The sequence below is a fragment of the Sparus aurata genome, chromosome 19 (genome assembly GCF_900880675.1).
Source record: "Sparus aurata chromosome 19, fSpaAur1.1, whole genome shotgun sequence".
Lineage (NCBI taxonomy): Eukaryota > Metazoa > Chordata > Actinopteri > Spariformes > Sparidae > Sparus > Sparus aurata.
This window is the reverse complement of record NC_044205.1, coordinates 16,910,149-16,932,374: the sequence shown is the minus strand read 5'-3', so window position 1 is coordinate 16,932,374 and position 22,226 is coordinate 16,910,149. Positions and strand designations below refer to the sequence as shown.

The 22,226-nt window shown below is 41.5% G+C and overlaps 1 protein-coding gene across 1 annotated transcript in view; it reads right to left on the bottom strand.

Annotated features, from left to right (window-relative positions):
• Window positions 1–6,042, bottom strand: part of slco5a1 (solute carrier organic anion transporter family member 5A1) — a 43,530-nt gene extending 37,488 nt beyond the window's left edge. The window contains exons 1-2 of the mRNA XM_030397727.1: window positions 5,904–6,042; window positions 4,031–5,425 (exon numbers count right to left, since the gene is read on the bottom strand). Coding sequence (XP_030253587.1) covers window positions 4,031–4,991 — 961 coding nt within the window. The 5' untranslated portion in view covers window positions 4,992–5,425; window positions 5,904–6,042. The remainder of the gene's footprint in view (window positions 1–4,030; window positions 5,426–5,903) is intronic.
• Window positions 6,043–22,226: the final 16,184 nt, after the last annotated feature.

Genomic DNA, 22,226 nt, shown 5'->3' with positions numbered 1-22,226 from the left:
ATAATTAAAGCCCATTGGCTAGTTTGGCATGTGAGAATTGATTTAGCACAGCTGCTCTGTTGTTGTTAGTGGCAGTAGGTCAGGCATGCTTGAGCTGACCAATCAGAGAGGGGGGACGATATGATTTCACATATCTGGAAAATTACCTGCCAGTTGTGAACTTGAAGGAGCTGTATCACAGTGGTTCTGTGTATTCACATTTAAGAATTTTTGCCTCTTAACAAAAAAAAAAAAAAAAAAGGTATCATGCAACTCTAGTCATCTGGCGACTGCCGGCCAGGAGGAATCAATTAACCTTATCCTGCATGTAGAGAGGGTGACTGCACGCATATTTGCATGCAAAGAGGCTGCAAAGTCTAGACGATAAAAAACGTATCAAAAAACAACAGTGCATAAACACAGGATCAAAACAGCTATGACCTGGGCCTTCCAGGCTATGAAACCTGGCTTATGTGCCATCTCCAACTTTACTTTTAATAAATTATGTTTTTTAAGTCATACTTTTGTGCATCCTGTAGGAATAATGTGGAAACGACAACAGCAATCTAATCAGAGCTGACCTCTCCATTCGTCCCACATCAATAACCGCTTCTCAGCATCATTAGCTTGTAAATCACAGAGGCCATCAGCGGGGGGAAGAAAAAAACCACCCCCTCTCAGTCATGAGCGGAGGTCACAGCCACTGTCCAGAGCTGGAATTGGATCAACAATTCAATGAGGAGGATCTAGATTATTGATCATTTAGATGTATGGGTCATTATGTTGCCAAATCAGATGGAGATGGTGACAGATTGGAGACATTCAGAAACAGCAACAACAAAAGCTGGGCAGTGCTTCGAATAGCATTCCAGATGAACTTTACTACTCAGCTCAAGAACAGAAACCTCATCTAGTGCAACGAGCTACCTTCACACAAGATGGAGCAGCCTCTCAAAGAAGGGCGCAGACAAACGTTCACCATAGTGACACCAAGAATGGTGTGCTGTAAATCTGTTGGTGCAGAAAGAGAGAAAGAACTGAGGAATGAGGTAGAAATGTCAACTGTGCACATGGTGGCTAGTTCAACACCAGAACTGCCATGTCTGTAGGGCGGTACAATAAAACCATCAAATCCTAAAAAGAGAGCCACAAAGCCAAATAAGGTGTACTCTATTTCTCCATTTCCTCAGAAAGTAGAGTAAAAGTTCAGATGCCATGCTCGTTATATTACCATAGTGACGTGGGGCCAGAGCTGGGAAATGGGGGGACAGGTCACTGGGAATGCCCTACTGTGTATGCATGCATACACAAAGATAACATCCTGAAAAAAAGACACACACACACTCACTCTTTCTCTCCCTCCAAGGGCACCAGAAGTACCCCTCAGTGTAAACCGCATTGTCCTACAAAAGCGAGCAACTCCTCCCCTCTGAGCCAGCGTAAATTGAGATGGGGTTTACTTTAATGGGTTTGGGGAAAAAGAAACACCTCGAGGTGAGTGTGGGGGAAGCCTCCTCCTGCAGATATGGGTAGCCTACATCGTCACAAAATGAAGTTGGGAGAGCACGGGTAAAGGCTTTTGAGGGTGAGCAGGTTTACAGTAATGATCTATTGCAGGGAGAGAGGGGGATGGGTGGAGGTCAGAAAAAGAACATTTCAATTGAGTTCTTACACGTGTCCAACAATATGTTTTTCCAAGGTGAAACAAAGAATTTTAATGTCTGAGGGTGGATCCAATTCAAGCCAGCGCTACCTGAACTCCTTCAACTGTGACTGATTCACGTACCAAAAATACCAACAACGCAGCTCTTAGAATGTCACAGATAAAAAACATACCTAGACAATAAAACTGAAGCCCAGTTACCATGGTAATTCTAGGTATCTGAAATTCAAATCAGGGACATTTTCCCCTTCATCTGCTCTGCACTGACATGTCAGAACATGTCTCTTGTTTTCCCAAACAATGCTTCGCTGGAACGAAACAGATTATCCCTCTGAAAATAGCCATCAAGGTCACCGGAGCAAGTGCTGCTTTTGATGGATATCTGTACGATGATGATGTCTTCATGACTGTGATGCCTCAATGAGCCTTTCAAAGCCTTGATGCATTCACTCTGGAGTGCTTCGCCAAGGTGAGGGCACAGCAAGTCTGTGTTTGAGGTTGTTTTCCCCTTGTTTTTCCCAACAGCTCTGCTGCATTGGCTCCCTGTGACGCAGGGATCTGATCAATACTGGGTCTCCAGGGCAGCGGAGCAGGCAGCTAAAGGACTCGACAGTGAATGTGCTCCATAGGCTGTGTAATGTTTTGATCAAGGGCTGGTGTCAGCACGCTGTGGCTAATGCTGTGCAACCATCTTCATGTTGTTTGTCATCCAGCAGAGTGCACGAATATACACAGTCAATTAATCAGTTAGCAGATCAACCGAAAAGTCAAATCAAATGGATTAATTGTTCAAGATACTTTTCAAGTGGAAATGAAACATTCATTATGGTTCTGTTATCGCAGAATGAACAATTTACGGGTCCTGGTCTGTGAGGTAGACAAAACAAGCAAATTAATGACATCAAACTGGGCTCCATGTACCTGCGATGGCAATTTATCAACACCGAAATCAAAAATGTCATCAAAAAAGTCACACCCTGGAGCCTTTTGACGATAGAAGAATCATAATTGTGATCTTTCTTTTGTTTCATTGTGTTGCACTCACACTCTGTACTAAAGCCTGGTCGGCACTGGATTATTTCATATTTTCTGATTATTTTATTATTTCATAATTATAAACTACCCAAGCATTTTTCTGGACCAAAAAAAAGTTCTCGTATCGCATAACGGTCAACATAAACACCAATACCGATACATATGTGAGAGGCCAATATCGGCCAACCAATATATCAGTCGCCTCCACTCATTATAGAGGTTGCTGGTGGTCGTTTAGAGAATGCTTAGTGTTCTGCTGCACAGCATGGGCGCGAACAGGTAATTTGCATGAAGGCAACACAAACGAACACGAACAAGAGTGAACGTGACAGAATGGGGTAATTCTACACAGCCAAGGAAAAAAAAATGAGGATCTTATATCTAAAATAGGGGCTGCTTCTGTCGCATTGGCATGTTTTTTTTATGGAATTTACAAAAAACATGCTATGTGATCATACATACTGATGTATATGATGACTAAGATTTTGGTCAGGTCACACAGACCGACACTAAAGTCAGTGGGGCGTGACCATCTGCGTAAGACCCTGCAGCAGATTGAGGGGTGCCCCATGTCCCAATAACCCAACTACGGGGCACAGAGAGACAGGGGGATTACCTCTGCAATCATGCACTCCTCTACGTAGAGAATGTGGTACGTATGTACAGGGCAAAACCATTATGGCCAGAAAAGTCCCAGCATACCAGATGATGATTTACAGGATACCTTGTGCAGAAACGTACCAATGACTTAGAATCAAACAGACACAACAGAAACATATGAGAGAATGTTGCTTTACTGCTGCTCGCCTTCTGTGAGCGCACACACACACGAACACAAGCGCAGACAGTATGGGACCATTAATCATACGCAACCCAGTTCTGCTTCTCATCCCACACTCCTCTCATGTGCTCCAAGGTTGACTTTGCAGTCTCTGTATTTACCTCAGTGTGGTGCAGAGGTTGCATGCCGGGGAGATTAAATCAAAAGGACAGAGGGCAGGGGGGATATGAGTGCATTGTTGAACTCAGCGGGTACATGTACATGCCCTTCCTGGTAAACATCAGCACGGCCAGACCAGTTCATGGCTGACTCCTAGACCTATCACAATGCAAACATCTAATCCATTTATAGTGGAAATGAAATCAGCAGGGATACTTGAGACTGATTGTGTTAGAGACCACTAACGCAGTCACACATCAGAGCTGTGGAGTAAGAATAGTGAAACTGCTCCAGTCTAAAAATCATTTCTGTGTGAAACCATCTAACTGCAAAATAATTTCTTCACTTTCTGCAAATGTCAATCACAAGCAGGGAAAATAAAAATGCATTACAGCGCTTCCAGATTGTCTTACCCAGGTAGAGCGATGCATTTTCTTTCTTCACATTATCATCAAGGTAGGTGGGCCCCAGGGTGTAGATCGGCGTTGACCCCATGCCCACCAGTATCTGGGCGCAGATGAACAGGGTCACATACAGGTTGTGTTCGTTGCCCTCCTGGTCACGAGGGCACGATGCCACATCGAGCGGGTCGCGCCCGCTGCCGTTGCCACTCTGACAGAGGCCTTCGCGGCCCGTAGATGAGTTCATCTCCTGGATCTGGTAGGGTGGTGAGATGAAGTGCGGCAGGGAAAACAACGCTGCCCCTATGGCGATGACCACACCACCCACAGCCAGCCAGCGTGGCCTCTGACCTCTGCCGCCAAAGTAAGAGATGAAGACCACCACCAGCAAGCTGCCGATGTCGAAGCAGCTGACCAGCAGGCCGGACTCAGAGCTGCGCAGGCTGTAACGCTTCTCGATTGTGGTGATGACGCTGCTCAGGTAGCCTGAAACCATCAGGGACTGAATGAAGGTCAGGTAGCACATGCAGAACAGGAAGCAGCGAGAGTCCCTAAGGATGACCCGCACATACTTCCTGGCTGGGATGCGGATAAGGCGGGTGAGAGAGAAACCAAGTTTTTTACCCCCGGAGCCAGCGGCCCTGTGACCGTCCACAGGTAAAGAGCTGCTGAGTCCCACCATGCTGGAGGCGGAGGGGGAGAAGTCTGTCCTGGAGGAGGGGGACTCTGCCTGGCTGAAGTCTGGGGTTTTAGGCCGGAGCTCGCTGCTCTCCTGCACTGCAACACAGGTGTGGGCGGTGTTGACCAGCGGACTCTCCACAGCCTTTCGATCCTGCCGACAGGGTCCATTCAGGATGGGTAGGCTTTTGGACTTGAAGCAGTTTTCTGGATCCATGTACTGGTCCTGGAGCTCACGGATCTCCAGAGACTCAGACAGGTCGCTCCCTGTTTCGTCATTGTCCGATGAAGTCATGGCACAGCTGGAGATGTAGCTTCCGACGGCCCGGGTCAGTCAGTCAGTAGCTGGTGCCACATGAGGACACAGTGGAGCTGAGGAGAAGACTCTGCCCTGCCAGTAGGACCGGGGCGGACTGAACCCCTCTAGTTATGTGCTTGTTTTATTCCACATAGTGGCAAACTCCACCTACTAGCCACTAGTGATACTCATGAATGAAAACAGAAGAACATCACCTTCTTTAACTCACACTTGAGTCGTTCACAATAAATAGATGAGATTGAAAATAAAACACGTAACCATTAACAAAAGATGCTGCTTTTTTTTGTACAATGTTGTCCAAATTAAGGACCCCACTTTGATATTTTATATTTTATGGCTCTTTGTTAGAAAGCATCCTTGATTCATAAGGGCTTTTTTTGTTTCCTTTGTCCCATAGCTGTGCAGCATACCTGGGAGGGAAAAAAGATGAAAACAGGAAATTAAAGACATTAGCTAGCATAAAAAAAAAAAGTCTGCTAATTCCAAATACCTTGAAAAAAATAACGATTATCACTTCTGGCAATATGGAAATATGCCCTCCCTTGCTTAAAAACTGCTCACTTCGTAAGGCTAAAATGGTTAACACAAAAAAATATCACACAAAAAAACAAAAAACAAAAAAAAAGGAGCAAACAGTCGCCTCGGTGTCAAACTGTCGCAGCGGGGTAAGGCTAAATAACAGCCCTTTGTCAAAACGAGAAATATTCCTAGAGAACAAAAGACCACGCTGCCCACAAACGTCTCAGTCATGACTTTGAAAAGAAATAAAACCTCACAGTCAACACGAGACGTTTCTTGAAATCAACCGAACAATAAGTGTCGGCCTCGAGGGAAACGCCGACAAATATAATGTGACACAACTTGTAGGGAAACGGCTGTAATACTCACACAGGACAGAGGGGAGGTAGCCTGTTGTTCTCCACGGAGCGGCCACTCACTGAATGAAATCTGTTTGATGCGGATGGCTGCTGCTGCTGCTGGTGGGCAAGTGCTGCCTTCAATGACCGTCGGGAATCACACAGGAAACCTTTGGGAGCGACAAAAAAGTGGGGAAAAGGCGCTTAATTTAACACATTTCGATTTTTAACACTAAAATAGCGATACGACTGATGATCACACGGCAGATTTTGATCTATAAATGGACTCCTCGATAAAAGTTACCCTGCACGAACTCATTTTACGCACATGACTTGAAGCAGCTCTTTGCTATTTGAGCTCTGAACAGTTAAAACAATAATCGATAAAAGTGTCTTGGTCGTCTTTGTTGGTATTTTACGCCAAAACACACAGACACAGACACAAACCTTGTTTAAAACTTTCAAGCTACGAGGTGAAACACAACACGACGAAGGGAACTTCAACGCAGCAAATCTCGGGGGTGAATCGGCCACGTTTGGGATATGTAGTTTCTCCCTCGACTCTGACGCGCGTTCACGTCCCTTTCTGACTACACATACAACTGAAATAAGGAACAGAGGATACCGAAGACACAAGCGACGGTGAATATTTCTTTGAATATTAATGCATTCATATTTTCATGCAGCTGTGTAGAATACACCAACTCAAGGACTTCAAGTACCAGCATGCTTCACGGCTCCATATGTTGGCTTGTTTGGTAGACTACGTCATGTGGACAGCTGAGACCCTTGCTGACCCAGCATTGATTGACTGCTCGCAGGCTCCTATAGACAATGGGCTCAGTGGCTGGCGGTCTCACTGACGCAATAAATTGTAATCAAAAATGTCTCCAGTGAAGATATTTTATTTCCTCAGAGAATACTATCGCTCGGTCAGTGATGAAAAGTACTTCAGCTGGTATATTACATTGAAGACTGCACTGAAATGCCTCTCTTTACCTTAGAGGAATGTATTTTATACATACCTTTACAGCTGGATTTAATCTGATATTCCTGTTACATATCAACAAGACAGTCATATCCGTGTAAATCATATGCATAGCTTTCTTTTAAGGACGACAAATGTGGGTTTATTTTTATTTTTTTGAAAGGTAAAATATCACTTAATGTAGATTAAATAGAAAACACAAGACAGCAGATAGAGATACACATTTTTCCTTTAATAGAGAGTGAGAGCGTTGACTCCCTGTGACTGTCAAAGGGATGGATGACTTTCCCGAAGGTCATTAATTCATTTCCCAGACTAGGTAGGCTGGGTGATCAATCCCGCTCTTTCTCCTTCTCCTCCTCCTCCTCCTCCTCTGCTCCTCATCCTGATGCTCTTTGAGTCCTCTATAGCATTTAAACAAAGCCTGAATGTCAAATCTCCGCTTCACTACACAGCAAATGTGGAATATTTTTTTTGTGGTGTCTCTTTTAAAGTGACACACAGGCTCCGCTTTCTATTTTGAGTTATGCAGTCCACCATTTGCTTGTGCGTCTGACAGAGAATGACAGTCTCTCAACAGTCAATCAGAGGGATCGATGAGAAGCATCATGGTCCATCATAGAGGCCTCTGTGGCCTCCATTCATGAGTTTTTCATCCCTGTCTCTGGCTATCAGCGCATAGCAGCCTGATCAATACCGCAAACCACCATGAATACACAACGGCATGACGAGACGAAGGGAATCATTTAGCAGTTTATCATCTCTGTGGAACCTCTGCAGATATGCCTCGAGCAGGAAACCTGTTAGAGGCATAAATGGGTTTGTTGCTTTGACCTACAAAACACACTGTAAATACTACATACACTTTGACTTTTATCAAATATTTCAGAGTACATACTATAGTTTTCTTGGGTTTCTTTGGTTTTTCTTCATTCATAAAGCAGCTCTGCAAATTACAATAATCCGAATCATTTCATGGATGGTCTGACTTTGCAAATCAAGTCAGTCACGAGAAGAAAACTGTGTAGAGATTCAGTGACTTGCTGAAGGACTGATTAGGATTGAGTCATTGCTGGTTATGATTTTTGGTATTATTGTTCAGGGTTGCGTTTACTGTTATATTCCTGTTTGTTTCTGTAACTTTGACACACATGCATATAATGTTAACATTTTAATCATGGATATAATCTTTAGAGACAGCTGGACAAGGCAGAGGGTACAGAGGATTGAAACTGTCAAAAATGAATAAAGAAACAAAAAATGGCCAAAATAAGTAAACACAGCTTAATGTATAATAATATATCTTTTTTTTTTTTTTTAATCGAATGATGAAATGTGCTATAAATTGATATTTTGGATTCTAATTTGAGTCAGTATTTTCGTTTGCTTTGTATTATTTTCCCTATTTATTTATTTGTTCTATTCATCTGTTTACATAATCGTTTAATCATATATTTATGAATAATTTGTCAACATGAGAAGGGAAAAGAATACAGAAATAAGCACATAAATAAATATGTAAAAGAAATACATTTTAAAATGGATACATGAATAAATAAAATGGAGAAATTAAACTGGAAGGTAAATAAATATGGGTATTAAGAATGCAGAAGCAAATTAAAACACAAATATCAATTTATGTCACAATTTAATAATTAATTACTACCTACATTTATTTTGAAGATAATTTCTGATGGATTTAATGGCATATAATCTAAATAATGAGCCATTGAGTCATTTCCATTTCTTTCTTGCCTTTGGCAGTTTCAGTTCTTCATATCAGTATACTTAAGTCCAAAACAATACTGATATTCTAATTCTGATGATGAGGTAGTAATTTGAACATTCACTGTCTGTACTGATTGTCCAAAGCAGATTTTAAGGGCCAACCCAACGCCACTGATTTAGAGAAGTGACACTTTAAGCCCAAAAGTTAGTCTGTGACCTTTCACAGTAGAACTGAGCGAGGGAGAGAGTGTGACTGGAGACCTCCCAGATGACAGGAACAGCCTTTTCCCAAAGGTTAATATGTTCATGCATTTCCCAGAAATAGTGTTAATGGACTAGAGTGCGGCTTTAGAGGAATTTGGCCTGCGGCAGCAGAAGAACAAAACGTGTTTGTTTTTGGTGCAGAAACACAAACAGAAAACTTCCCATGTGAACGAGTGAACCAGTACAATAGAGACTGAACAAGCATGCCTGCATTTTTAAAAGGGAGGGGAGTCTCTACAAAGCTTTCCTTCATGTCTAAATGTTTCCCACAACCACTGCCAGTACTTATTGCTGTATTGCACTTCTCATGCACCCAGCAATAAAACACACGGCCTCTTATTAGGACGACTGTAAAATCAGTTTATTGTCAAACCTTTATAAATCAAAGCCATTTAAAATATCAATATTTGTGGGAGATATTCAGACAAGTGTCGTGCAGGAATGGATCATTCCCTTTTTATTGTGTCAAAGTCGATGAAACTGTAAAACTCAAATAAATAGCAGGCTGTCTGTGTGTAACACTGTAAGTAATGTGCTTATAATGTGATGGAGCAACGCACTGATTTCATAACCAAGCACTGCTTCCACAGAGGAGAGAAATACAACAGCGCCCTCTACTGTACGATCTGGTTGAACGAGACAGGAGGCAGCAGGGTGTTAGTGTTCCTGAACATGACCAGCAGATGGAGCTTAGACCTCAAGAGTGGCGTTAAACAGAGGCTGCTTGCTGTGATCGATCACATGCAGAGTGGCTGGGAAATGACCACCTCAGAGGCAATTGATTTGTAGAAGCATCTGTGTCTTAAAACTTATTTAAGTTTGTGAGAGAGAGCAATGATAAAATGATGTAGAACTCCAATAACATCATGTGTAAAAAAAGAATATATATATATGTACAAACAAATAGCAAGAAAACATTTTTGGTATAACTTTATAGTAACCATAATTAATAAATGGTTAATGTGAAGTTAATAAAACTTTACTTCATGGTTATTTTACTACTGATTTAGAAAACTAATACAAAGCAATTGTAAAGGTTTGTTATTAATGGCCATCCAGATAATGATTATAGATTAATTACACCTTATTTATTAACCACTGACATCAGTTGTTACTCTATGGTAAACACATTTTTAATAAAAGGTTTTATAAATAATTTCATTGTTTGTTTACAGTGAAAATAACTATTAACTAATGTATAATTAACTATAAGTTGACCATTTCTTAATGATGGTTAAAATACAAAGAACCCCAGTACTGTGTAAAGACATCTTTAGTACTATCTAGCATTTACAGGAGTGGAGAAAGTATTTAGATCCTTTACTTCAGTAAAAGTACTAACACTATACTGAAAAAGTACTCTGTTGCGAGGAAGAATCCTGCATTGAAAATGTTTCATGATTAAAGGTATGTTAGTAAAACAGGGGCAATGTTCTTAAAGCATTACAAGGAGAAGTGCAGAACATCGTGTTATTGTATCATTAGATTACTTGTACATGCATTATCTAATCTGCTTATTATTTTCTTCCTTCATCAATTGATTGTTTGGTTTATAAATATTTGAACATGGAGAGAAATGTCATAACAATTACCCAGAACACAAAGGGACACTTTCACAATAAGAGACCAATATATCGGTCGGATGATATGTCGGTATTGGTTAGGTGTTGTTTGGTTTATAAAAACATTTATTTATTTATTTATTTTACAGATGTAATGCAGAAAAGGATGCTAGGAATATTTTATAATTATCAGCTTTCCAGTGAAGTTTATTGTTTCAGTGCACTGATTTCCTTTTGGATGATAAGGTTTATTGTTGAACGGTGAAATATTCTGCCTCTGTTGCATGTCTTTGTCACAAGTGTTTGATGAGCACATCTGCAAGATCATTGCAAAAAGAATGTGTATATCAGCCATAATATCAATATCAGAACTTCAACCCAAATCACCCAAGTTCAACCCAACTGAACATCGAACCCAAAAACTGAGTATCGCTCATGCTCTATTAACTACACACATTCTGTCCAATCACAGCAGTCTAAACCTTAATGGTATTCAAATAAACAGTTGGGTAGTTTAATTATTGACAAAACAAAATATTATTTCAGTCCTTCATATGGGTTGTAAGCAAAACACTTCATTTGTTGCAAGTAACTACAGCTGTCAGATAGTTGTTGTAAAGTAAAAATGTCCAATGTTTGAAACCCAGATGTAGTACAGTCCAAGTCGAAAGCAGCATGAAGAGTAAAGTGTAAGTACCTCAAATCTGTACATAAGTATAGTTCCTGAGTACGTGTGTAGCTATACACACCACTGATTGTCTGCATTCAATAAAAAACAATGTTTAGATTTTGGCATTTAATTTGTCATCCTTTTTCTTCTTCCGTATCCAGCTATTAGACACTGGATCCAGTCTTTATATCTTTATATATATTTATATAACGTGCCGGTGAGATCTCCTGTCAGTTCATGAGTGATGACATCATCATCGTCCTCAGACACTTCCCATGGCCTTGGGCCGCTCTCCCCCTGCTCCATCCCACACTCTTCCTGTTAACCATCCCAACTTTATTGACATTACAGGAATCGCTAATGAAACGCCGTCTGTTTCTCAGCTCGCTGTACCCGTGGATCTATTACAAGGAATCACACGCAAACGCACACAAACATGCATGAAATATACTGTACGTCCCCATCCCCCACGCTTCATGTACACACAGCAGCCTCTTCCTGTATGTAGCCTTGTTACATGTGAGTAACAGTGCGGGAAAATGCAATGATGGCAGACACTGAGGTGTGCGCATCTGTAACTGGAAGTCAGGGGTTCTGCTGGGAGTTCCAGGATACCTGTCTCATAATTAATCTGATATTGCTCCTTGCCTTCGGGCTGTTTTTGCTTGAAGGTGAAGCCAGCTCTCCAGTCCTCTCCGACTGTTGCAGGGTTTCATCAGCTAATGGCTTTACAGCAGCACTCAAACATATAGGAGGACTCTATGCCTGAACTATAACCCTCTGTGGTACTGTTTTACCACATTCTGTTTACTGGGAAAGGCATCCTTTTAAATTAGCCGTCCTCTTTGTGCTGCTTTTTAAGGTCAACATTCCTGCATTGTGGACAGACTCCCTGGTCTATAGTTGAGACTACTACCCAAATTAGTTCACCCATTCAGAGGGGGCCACAACCGGGAACTTTGCAACCCAGAGAGCGACTGATACATATGAATAAGGCGACCAGATCAGGACAGAAGGGTGGTGTGTTAAAAAGTGCAAGGGCCCACAAAATAAAGACCCCCGGTATAAGCCTGCGGAGGCCCCCCGACTGTGCGGAGCAATCCCAGCAGATTGGGACCCATGCTTATGCAAAAGTCCCTCATCCCCCCTCCCCTCCAGACCCATCACACTCAACCCTACCATCATCTCCGCAAGACTGATGGGTAGGCCAGGTCGCCCTTTACACAGGACCCTCCATGACAAAGGCTGGCTGAATGTCCCTTTCCTAATAAATCACGAGGACATTAACAAATATGTGAAGAGCACAACAGCCCCTTTCCCTGCAGGGATCTTTAACAGTGATAACACACACACAGCCTGGTCAGCAGAGATCCTCCCCGCTGAGTGGAGCATCAGATAACATTTGACTGATGATGGATCACTATGATGATTGTTTCTAATGTTTTTAAAAAATTAGAAGCTTGTGTTTTTGAGTTGTGTGTCACATAATCAGAAGTGATACACTTTTTTTGTATACATTGAATAGGATATAGTTAGTTTGTTACAAACATCTGCAATGTCACTTTAATTTGATACATAGGATAAAAAGGAATGTGAATGAATGTGAACTTAAATATCGTATTTATTTTTATTTAATATCATTATCATAGTAAGCTAAAACTGAGCACAGCTGTCCTGTTACCCTTTTTTTTGTTTATTTCTTGCAGCTGTTTCTGTTTTTGTCACAGGTTTGTTGATTTATGTATATTTATGTATTTTGTTAAAAAAGAGAGATCAGCACCAGTTGACAAATACTTGTATGTATTGTATATTAATGTTTTAACAGTTCTTACAAAGTAACAAGATATTTTCACATTATTACAAATTACAAACTTACCTTACCATAAAAAGAAACCTTTCTGGTAATAACAGCATGCTATTTATAGAAAATTCATGTTATAAAGTAATTACTCAAGTTATCAGTTAGGACATTTTTACATCATTTTATAATGTAGAATGTTTCATGTCATAACAGGATAAATTGTATTTTTTACTTGTTATAATGTGGGAAGTTTACCTGATGTCATTTTGTGAAAATATCAAAATATATATATATAAAAAAATCTAGTTATTTTCACATTATGTATGCATGTTATAATATGAAATGTTTCATACTCTGAAAAGACAAGTCATATATTGTTATAACAAGTCAGTGAACTTGTTGTAGTGTTGAAGTTGGCATGATGTAATAACATAAAATCATCATGTTATTACATCAAACTTCTCACATTTTAACATGAAAATGTTCTTGTTGTAACAATGCAATATTTATCTTGTTATAGCCTGAAACTTCTCATGTTACAATGTGATAACTTTATTTCAACATTAACCATTTCACGCTGTAACAACAACAATTATGATATCTTGTTATAATGTTCTAATATAACATTTCATGTTATAAAAGGATAAAAAGCACATTGTTGTAACAACAAGAGCTTCGAGTTACAACGTGATAGGTTTGTATTATGTAATAATGTGACAATGTAATGTAAATGTAAAAAAAAGAAAAACATTCTAGTTATAGCAACAAACTTTTCACATTCTAACGTGTTCCCGATCTGTTTAGATTTTTCTGTCTTAGCAGAAATACACGGCCGTAGATATGGATAGCATTACAGTAATCAGATAGATATAACAGTAATCAATAACCAAAGTGACCATAATGATGATGATCATGATGATGGTATGAGAAAAGAAGAACCCAGTTCAGCTGCATACTCAACATGTGTGTCCTTCCCTGAGTTTACTGTAAACAGGGGGCCCTCTTCAACTCCCCCCCAACACATATGGAAATGGGCCATACCTTCAGGGCTTTGTCTCCTCCAAGAGCATCCACACAGCCCTCACAATGTTAAAGGAGGGACTGGCAAACATTTCATATTCATGGGCGACAATTACCTCCATATGAATGGAATAATTGCTCTTTAGAGGCTTAAGCTTCCAACTGAAGTATGTGTGCGTTTTTCAGGCCCTCGGGCTGAAGGTGCTCTGCCCGAGGCAGCAGAGGGTGTGCTCTATCATCTGATGGAGGGAAGGAGCGTTTGACTGCTGTGTCGGCTTCTGTGCACAAGTACGTCACATATAGTTGCTGGTGATATCGACATGTGGATGTGTGTGTTCATCTGTGTTTACCTGAGGAGGAACGCACAACAACGCTCATCATTTGTTTTGTTTTATTTTGTTTGGATAAGGAAGCATGATCGCCAAAGATAGCTGTAAAATAATTGAACTAAATCAGAAACAAATCATTTCAAGATGCAGAACTTTTACAGGAAAAAAAAAAACTAATCTGCCTGATGAAAGTTTTTGCAAAAGAATATATGTTTTTGGTCAGTATTTCACACATATCAGCATCAGATCATGAAACCCAAAATGTTCTTGCACCTGTTGTAATGAAGACATGTATGTTACCCATTTAAACCTTCCTCGTTTACACCTCCTTTACACTTCTTTCCAGTGTGGGTCCTGCTTGGATGAACCCAAAGGGAAATCCTTTTCCTATTGTTGTCATACCACCCTGACACACATCAGCTCCTCAGAAGCCAGAGGTACTTGAGCGTGTGCCTTCTTAACCCCTGAAGAGGATCCTTCTGCCCAGCTCATCCCACTAATTACCTCCCAGCCATACTTTAAATGGGCCACTCCTGATAATCAGCCCTAAGCTGGGAGGAAGGCTGGATGGAAGCACAGACAGAGGGAGACATGGATGGATAGAGGATGAAAAGGATGGGGAGGGAGGGGGGTGTTCAATGAAACGGATTAGCTGTGGCCAGAAGCCTCAGTGTGACAACTTGTAAACTTTTGATGATCTCATCCCCGATGGCTGAAGATCCATCCACGACTGAGCAGCTGGGATGATGTCTCTTTTATTTTCAAAGTGTGTTTTTTGTTTAGAGAGTTAGGAAATGGTTAAAACGTCAGACAATCCTTCACCAGTAATGTAGAACGCAAGCAAGTTCGGGAGTTTTTATTGTAGTTAGGTGTGTGTGGCACTAAAGGTTTGTGTGCAATATGAAACGTTCAAAAAGACACGTCCCTTGTTGTGTTGTGGGGGTTTTTTTGGATTGGTGTGAGGGATTTCTTCTTCTGCAAACATTTGAGGCTTTGAGACCCATCCTCCATCCGGGATTCGTTGGACATCTGTCTTGCAGTTCCTGTTGTTGTGCTGCCCACAAAACCAACCGGCAACACATGGACACATGTGAAAATATAAGCCAGACTGATACGTTGGGTGAAATGCACCTGAATTACAGCACTGCAGTTTCATTAGAGTCAAACCCACACAGCCCATTCCTCAAATCCACAGTTGAAAATCAGCCCTAACAAGAGCACAATTTCCTCCTCTTTGCTAAAAAAAGATAAAGATTTTCCTCTTATATATAGGAACAAGTGGGCTTAAGGCTGAGATAAGTCTTTGCATACTGAGAGGGACCATCACATTGTTGAATCTGGCCTTTCCATAGATGTTTTTCACACTTTGTCCTGATGAAAGCAGAGGGAACGCAGCACAAAAACTGCCTCCTGGCCCCCCACCTCCACACACACACACACACACACATGCTCCTCATACAGTAGTGAGGTTCTTGAGACACAGCTGCTAATAGAGCAATGCCTTCTGCCCCCCGATCCACACACATCAGTACACACACACATACACACACAATGCAGCGGTGTTTGCACTGTTATTACTGCAACACTGTCTTTGTCCGGACCATAATCCGAGGGGGGGGGGGGGTGGATCCATTGTTGGCCATACGTGCCTGCTCCTTCATTATTACCGACACTCACCCTCCTCCTCGCCCTCCCCCTCCAAACCACCCCCAAACCCCTCCAAAAGGCTGTCTTTCACCCCCTCCGCCCACTCACACAAGAGAAGTGTGCTGCACCACAAAAGGGGCACAATTAGCCCTGTGACGGTGAGTCGCGGTGTGGGCCAGGAAGCATGCCGCACAATGGGGACCAAACTTTTATACGACACTTTAATGCAAACACTGGAGTGTGCTGGCCCGTGCCTCGCTGCTTAGAGCCTTTGTGAGCGCGAGAGCAAGGCGGTCATTCATTGCATTTATTGGTTAGCCATTAATTGGGGAGGCACGGGCAATGAGGGTGGATGAAAAAAAAAGTGATGAAATCATCAGTGGGGCTGAGCCTTTAATTAAATCCCATGCTAGTCATTCAGAGATTGCTCTGTCAATGATTATATGGGGATCAATACAGTGAGGGCAACTGCTGTCTTACTGTAGGGCGCACACAGTTCTGCCAGTGCATCAGGCAGAGCAGGAAATTTGGTTCGCAAAAACCTCCTGAAACACTCATACAACACAGATGTCACACACACACACACACACACACACACACACACACACACACACACACACACACACACACTTCAACAGGTCTCCACTGCACTGTAGGACCCACATTAATGATCAGGCAGACTTAAATAAACCCTCTGTGGTTGTTCTCTATCGATCAGGTGATCCGGCTATCAGATACGCTAACAGATCTGTGAAGGGCTCATGTTGTAATTGAGTTGGTGTTTGCAGAGTGTGTGCGAGTGTGTGTGCATGTGTGTGTGCATGTGTGTGTGTGTGGGCGCCAGTATTCTTGTTATGCCCGAGGTATGCTCCTGGAGGATTATCAGCACACTTCAGCCGCAAAGTGTTGTTCTTTTTCTACTGTGATTCACATTGTGGAACCAACTGGGAGATGTGCCCCCAGTGCTAATTATGAGTTGTAAAGCGGGTTGTGATTGCGGTTGTTGGTTTGAGTCCCAGAGGGGGGGATCAGTATTCAGTTTGTCAACTGCGCTGTGTGATTAGAGAGCCCAGGCAGAAGAGGAGGAGGGTAAAAGTTTAGGTGGAGATGTTGGACTGTTTGATGCATAGGCAGAAGGAGAAACCTGTCACATGTGTCTGTTTTGGCCTTTTGGTTGTATTTGACTGGAGCATCGCTTAAAAATTATCCAAATGCTTCTTATGTTGCTCAGTGAAACATTCCGGTTAAAAGTTTGACCTGTCATTTTCGTCTGACTTCTACATGGAAAGTAGAGTTGGTAAAAAGTAGTGCCAATAATAATGGTTCGCTGTGTATTATTCAGAGTTACTGGGGCATTATGTTTGGCAAAGTATGCAACTGTTGCAGCACAAAGAATATCCAACCCCTGGGATGCTGGCAACATATTTTAGTGACGGATACTGTAAAACCTCAGCAGATGCAACCAAAAATTGGAAAAATACTGTATGTAATTTGGGTGAACAGACCCTTTAAACGTGTATTATGTTAAATGTCCACATTAAAATGTCCCCAAACATGTTTACACCCAGAGATATCCCTCATTGATAAAGACAAGGAATACACCGATGTGAAGCTGTCTCTTAAAACACTGTCTAAAGCAGGATGCCTATCACAACCGTCTGACCCTGACCTTACAGAGCAGCTCCGGTCTGCATAACTCACACACAGTTACCTCTGTGGCCACATCTCGGGCCTCTAAATCAGAGCCTGGAGCCCATTAGAGTTTCCCCATCCCCGTCTCCTCCTCCTCACTCCTCTGGTCCAGACACGACTGATGGCTTTTGTTTGCAAGGGAGGAGCATCATCGCTCACAGCTGCTGTTGTAAATCTGGCCCTGCCTCAGCCATTCACCAAGAGAGCCAAATGAGCTCATCCTTTTGCTCAACCTCTGTTGCGGAGGTGAAATATCGAGGATGATGATGATGATGGCAATTATTGGTGATTTCCTCAGCCGCGTGCGTCATTAAGGGGAGGAGGGAGGGCTGTTGTTCTTTGTTTATGTGTGGACGGGCCTACTCAGGGCGGGATGAATCGCCTGTCGTCAGGTCACTGTGTGGATCACCTGGCTGATTGTATTTCAGCTGTTGATTAACTGAGGCCGGATTAATGTCAGGGCTATATCTGGCAGAAAAAAAAGAAAGGAGACGCGATTCATCTGAATGTGTCGTTCCTCGGCTGCTGTCTTTATAAATCGCCGCTTTATAAATGGAGCCCCGAAGTTCTCTATGTCTTTCTACCGCAAACCCTATAGACCTTTTCCCCTCTCCTCCATCCTCATGCTCCCTCTTCCTTTAATTACTGTGTTCATGCTTGACGGGCGCTGATGACTTGATTAAGCCTGCCGTGTGCAGTTCCAGTCTCTACCCTGCTGATGAATGAGTCTAAAGCTTATTAACTTACTCGCTCTGATCAATAAGGCGCTGGGCTCGAACACTGCAAGGACAGAGAGGAAACTGCTGTGGCTGCTGCTGCCCCTTCCACGCTGGCAGAGGGGATGAAATCATCACACATGATCAGCCCGTGTAACCAATCCGGCCGCTCTGCAGAGAGGGGAGGTCAGGTGGATTGATTTTCTGGATTACTTTCAGTGGCAGAGGCTTTAGAGCTTTATACAAGCAACTTTCTTGATATATATCAACGATTTTGCAAAGTTAATCAAATCATGAGGTTGAAATTGACAAAGACGTGGAGGTGTTCACTACATTACTGGCTAAATATGCCCCAAAAAGATAAATATTGCGTCTTTTGCAACCCTATTCAATTCTGTAGGTTTGAATTGATGATAAAATGTGTATTTTAAGACACACAAATCCAGAAAAAGACTTGAAATTGGAGGAAACTTGAATGGAAGCACTGCCCTTAACCAGACAATTGGCAAAATATAAAAACAAAAATAAAGTTTTGGGTGTAAAACTGACCCTGGATTTTCTCCCAACAACATATCAGACAATAGGATGATCCATTTGTTGATCAACCAACAAAAAAAATGTGCTTCTTATTCATTAAGGCACCTGCTTTTAATTGCCAAAAAACCAAACAACCACAACCCACAAAATGGCAGCAAAACGTGAATGAGGTGTACATTATGGGAAAGGTCACAGTGGAAATAGAGCTGAAGATGGACACGTTCTCATGGATCTCAGCCACGTCAAACATCAAGACATGAAGTACTAAAAAGAATTGTTGTTATGTATTGATTTATCTGATTGTTTTGTTTTGGTGCGGTTGTCTATTATTCTTTGGATCCGTAGTATCTGAAGTTTGCTAACTAAACTATGGATGGAGTTTGTGGTATAGATAAGCTATATAAAAAAGAGAGACTAGTTAAAGATCCCCTCTGTACAATGTTCACAAATTAATTTTGCTTCTAATTCGAGAAAAAAAAACAGGTTATGGCCTCCTGTTGAAAGTCAGATTGCTAGATACTGAGCTTAAGAGAGAAAGGATGAGAGGAAGGTCACAAATATTAAGATAAACACAGAAATTATCATGAAGAGATTCACACAAACATTCTCAGTTTTTTCTGTTTTAAATTGGGTTGATTTCATTTAAAAAAAAAAAAAAAACCTACTAAAAACTCTGGGTATTCTGTGAAAAAGCTTACCATTTTATATGTTTGTTTGTTTAAAAAATATCAAAATGTGTGTGTAGGCAGGCCCAAAAAGCACAGCCTGCCCAGTGTAGTATTTACATTTAATCCAGGCCTCGCCAATCATTCACCCTACATTGCCAAACATTTAGTAATGCTCTGAGAACAGAGAATATTGTTACAGAACACAGATTTTTTTACCCAGGAGACCCTCTGAGAGCAGGACTTAGCGGCTGAAGAAGGGTTACATCTAAACCCTATTCCCCTGAGGAGGCCCTTCTGCTCCACCGGGGCCTTCAGAAACAAGGGGCTCATCATTGAGGCTAATGTGACCTCCAATGGAGGCGGCCAGCGTGCGTGAAGCCTATACAGCGGTGAGCAGATATTGTTTGAAGGTGACATCTTTACTGGTTATCCTTGGAATAGGAGATTATGACTGAGGAAGGTGCCATGTGTCTGTCCGTCTCCATCCTGGAGCCACAGGAAGAGAATCATGCTTTGCACTCTTCACATTCCCATATTGATCATTTTTTTTGTGCTGCAGAATCAGTCTTTTATGGTAAAAGGTGCCAGTATTGATGTATTGTGGTGAGTGATACAGAGAGAAAGCACACACACACATACACATACAAAAGAGAGCTAAAAGGTGTTTGATTCATTTTTCATGTCAAGAAAACAGTCGCTTCCTGTTGCAGAGAAGATGCAGATCATACGATACGCCCCCTCCTCCCCATCCGCCTCACGTCTGGGAACTATCTCTGGTTTTGTTGGGGTCCTTAATGAACAGGACTTTGTAATGTAAGCCGCTAAATGTTAGCTAGGCTAAACAAGCCTGGCCCGGTATCAACCTTTGTTTCCCCCTTTGCTGGCTGCCGTGTTCGGAGCATGTGTGAGAGTGTGGAGGTCTTCTGGGAAGAGCCCTTTAAGATGATGTGCACCATTAATGTGACTGTAGGCCGGCTCCATTTCAGAAGCATTGATCCGCTGCTGGAGCTTACAGAGCGCAGCCAAAGAGGACGGAGAGAAAGAACCAGGGCTGGATCTAGAAATGATGTAATGAGGGGTGCTAATGTGGGAATACTGCTTGCTCTAAAGGTTACACTTTGTTTGCTGACTTTCGCCTGTTGTCTCTCGTGTTTGCCGAAAAGTTTAAGACAATTAACCATCATCACATTTTTTTTTTCTTTTTTTAGCTCTATAGTTTCATTATTATCATCAGAACTGCAGTTAAGGATCCAAATTAACTAACAATATTTCACAGGATGCTGAATAAGTTTAAAAATGGTTCAATCGCAGAAATATTCCATCAAAGAATTTTGTCACTGAAGGACTTTTGAAGGCCAATTTCATGGAGATCATAATTTTTCTTGGTATCTTATCAACTAAATAACTGAGTGAAAACACTTGATTTGGTGTGGGTGTAATCAAAAAGTTTATTCAAAGATATTATATGTAACATTTATGCATTCTGTTACTTTATACTTCCACTCCACTACAGTTTGGAGGCAAATATCAAACTGTTCACTCCTCTAGATTTATTCAATAACTTTAGTTACTCCTTACTTTTTAGATTGTAATGCATTTGAATACATTTATTTATCTGCAATCTGATTAAAACATAAACAAACAATCAAACAAAAAACACATTTGGGTAATCAGTCAACGAGCAATGTTCAAACCCAGGGAAAATCCGGCGTCCTGCTAAAGCTAACAGCCACCCCCCATCCCTAATCAGGCTTTTCAATTAAGGTTAAACGAAATGGAAGATCGGTAGCTCAGGAATTTTATAGTCTTCGGCAACTTCTTATATCTTCCAAGCCTCTGTCTGTACTAGGATTTAGTCACATGAGAATTTTGAATGTTTCTTTAGAAATAAAAGTGTCAATGTTCATCAAATGCTGCATATCTCAGGCACCGGCAGGGAGAGTTGTGAGCACAGGGACAGTCTGATGCAAATCTGAGATGAAAAAAAAAAAAAATATACAAATGTACAAAAACGACAAAAGCAACAGAACAAACTGCGCATGTGTATGAATCGTACATGACTGTGCAGAGGTTATGCACTGTATATGTATAGGTGTACATGTAGGTAGATCTGCTTAAAGTGAATCCATTATTGACATCTTTGTTGTCTTTTTTTAAATGACCGTTTTCACATGTATGCGCTTTCAACTGTTTGAGTACACTGTAAACATGGAGTCCCTTGTTTGCTTTCCAATCTGTGCGTGTGGATAAATGTGTCGGCACTTCTGAAATCCTCTTGGTTCAGAGGTTTGTGTCATAGACTGAACCTGTTTTTGAAATAATTAAAGAGAGGAGGGCTGACGTGTAGAGGAATCTACTGTACAGAATACATTAAAAAACGATAGCCAGGGATACATTTTATAGCCAGACTCTAGACACTCAGCAGGCACCGATAAATTCCAAAGTGTAGAAAATATTTGCTGAGCTCTGCAGTTTTCCCTCTGATGAATGTACATTATCAGTAATATAGACTGACTCTTACCGTATCTTGAGCCCCGTCTTCCGTGACTTCTATTACCCCAGTCAATAAGAACATCATCAATAAAGGAGTCTGGGGTGTGTAGTTTGTATTAAGTGAAGGTTTGTGTCTTTTCCCAGTATTGGATATTTAGTTAAAACAAAACAAACTGGTCTATCTTATCAGGCAGTATTTATGGAGAGGCATTATTGCATTACTGAAACAGGCGTACTGA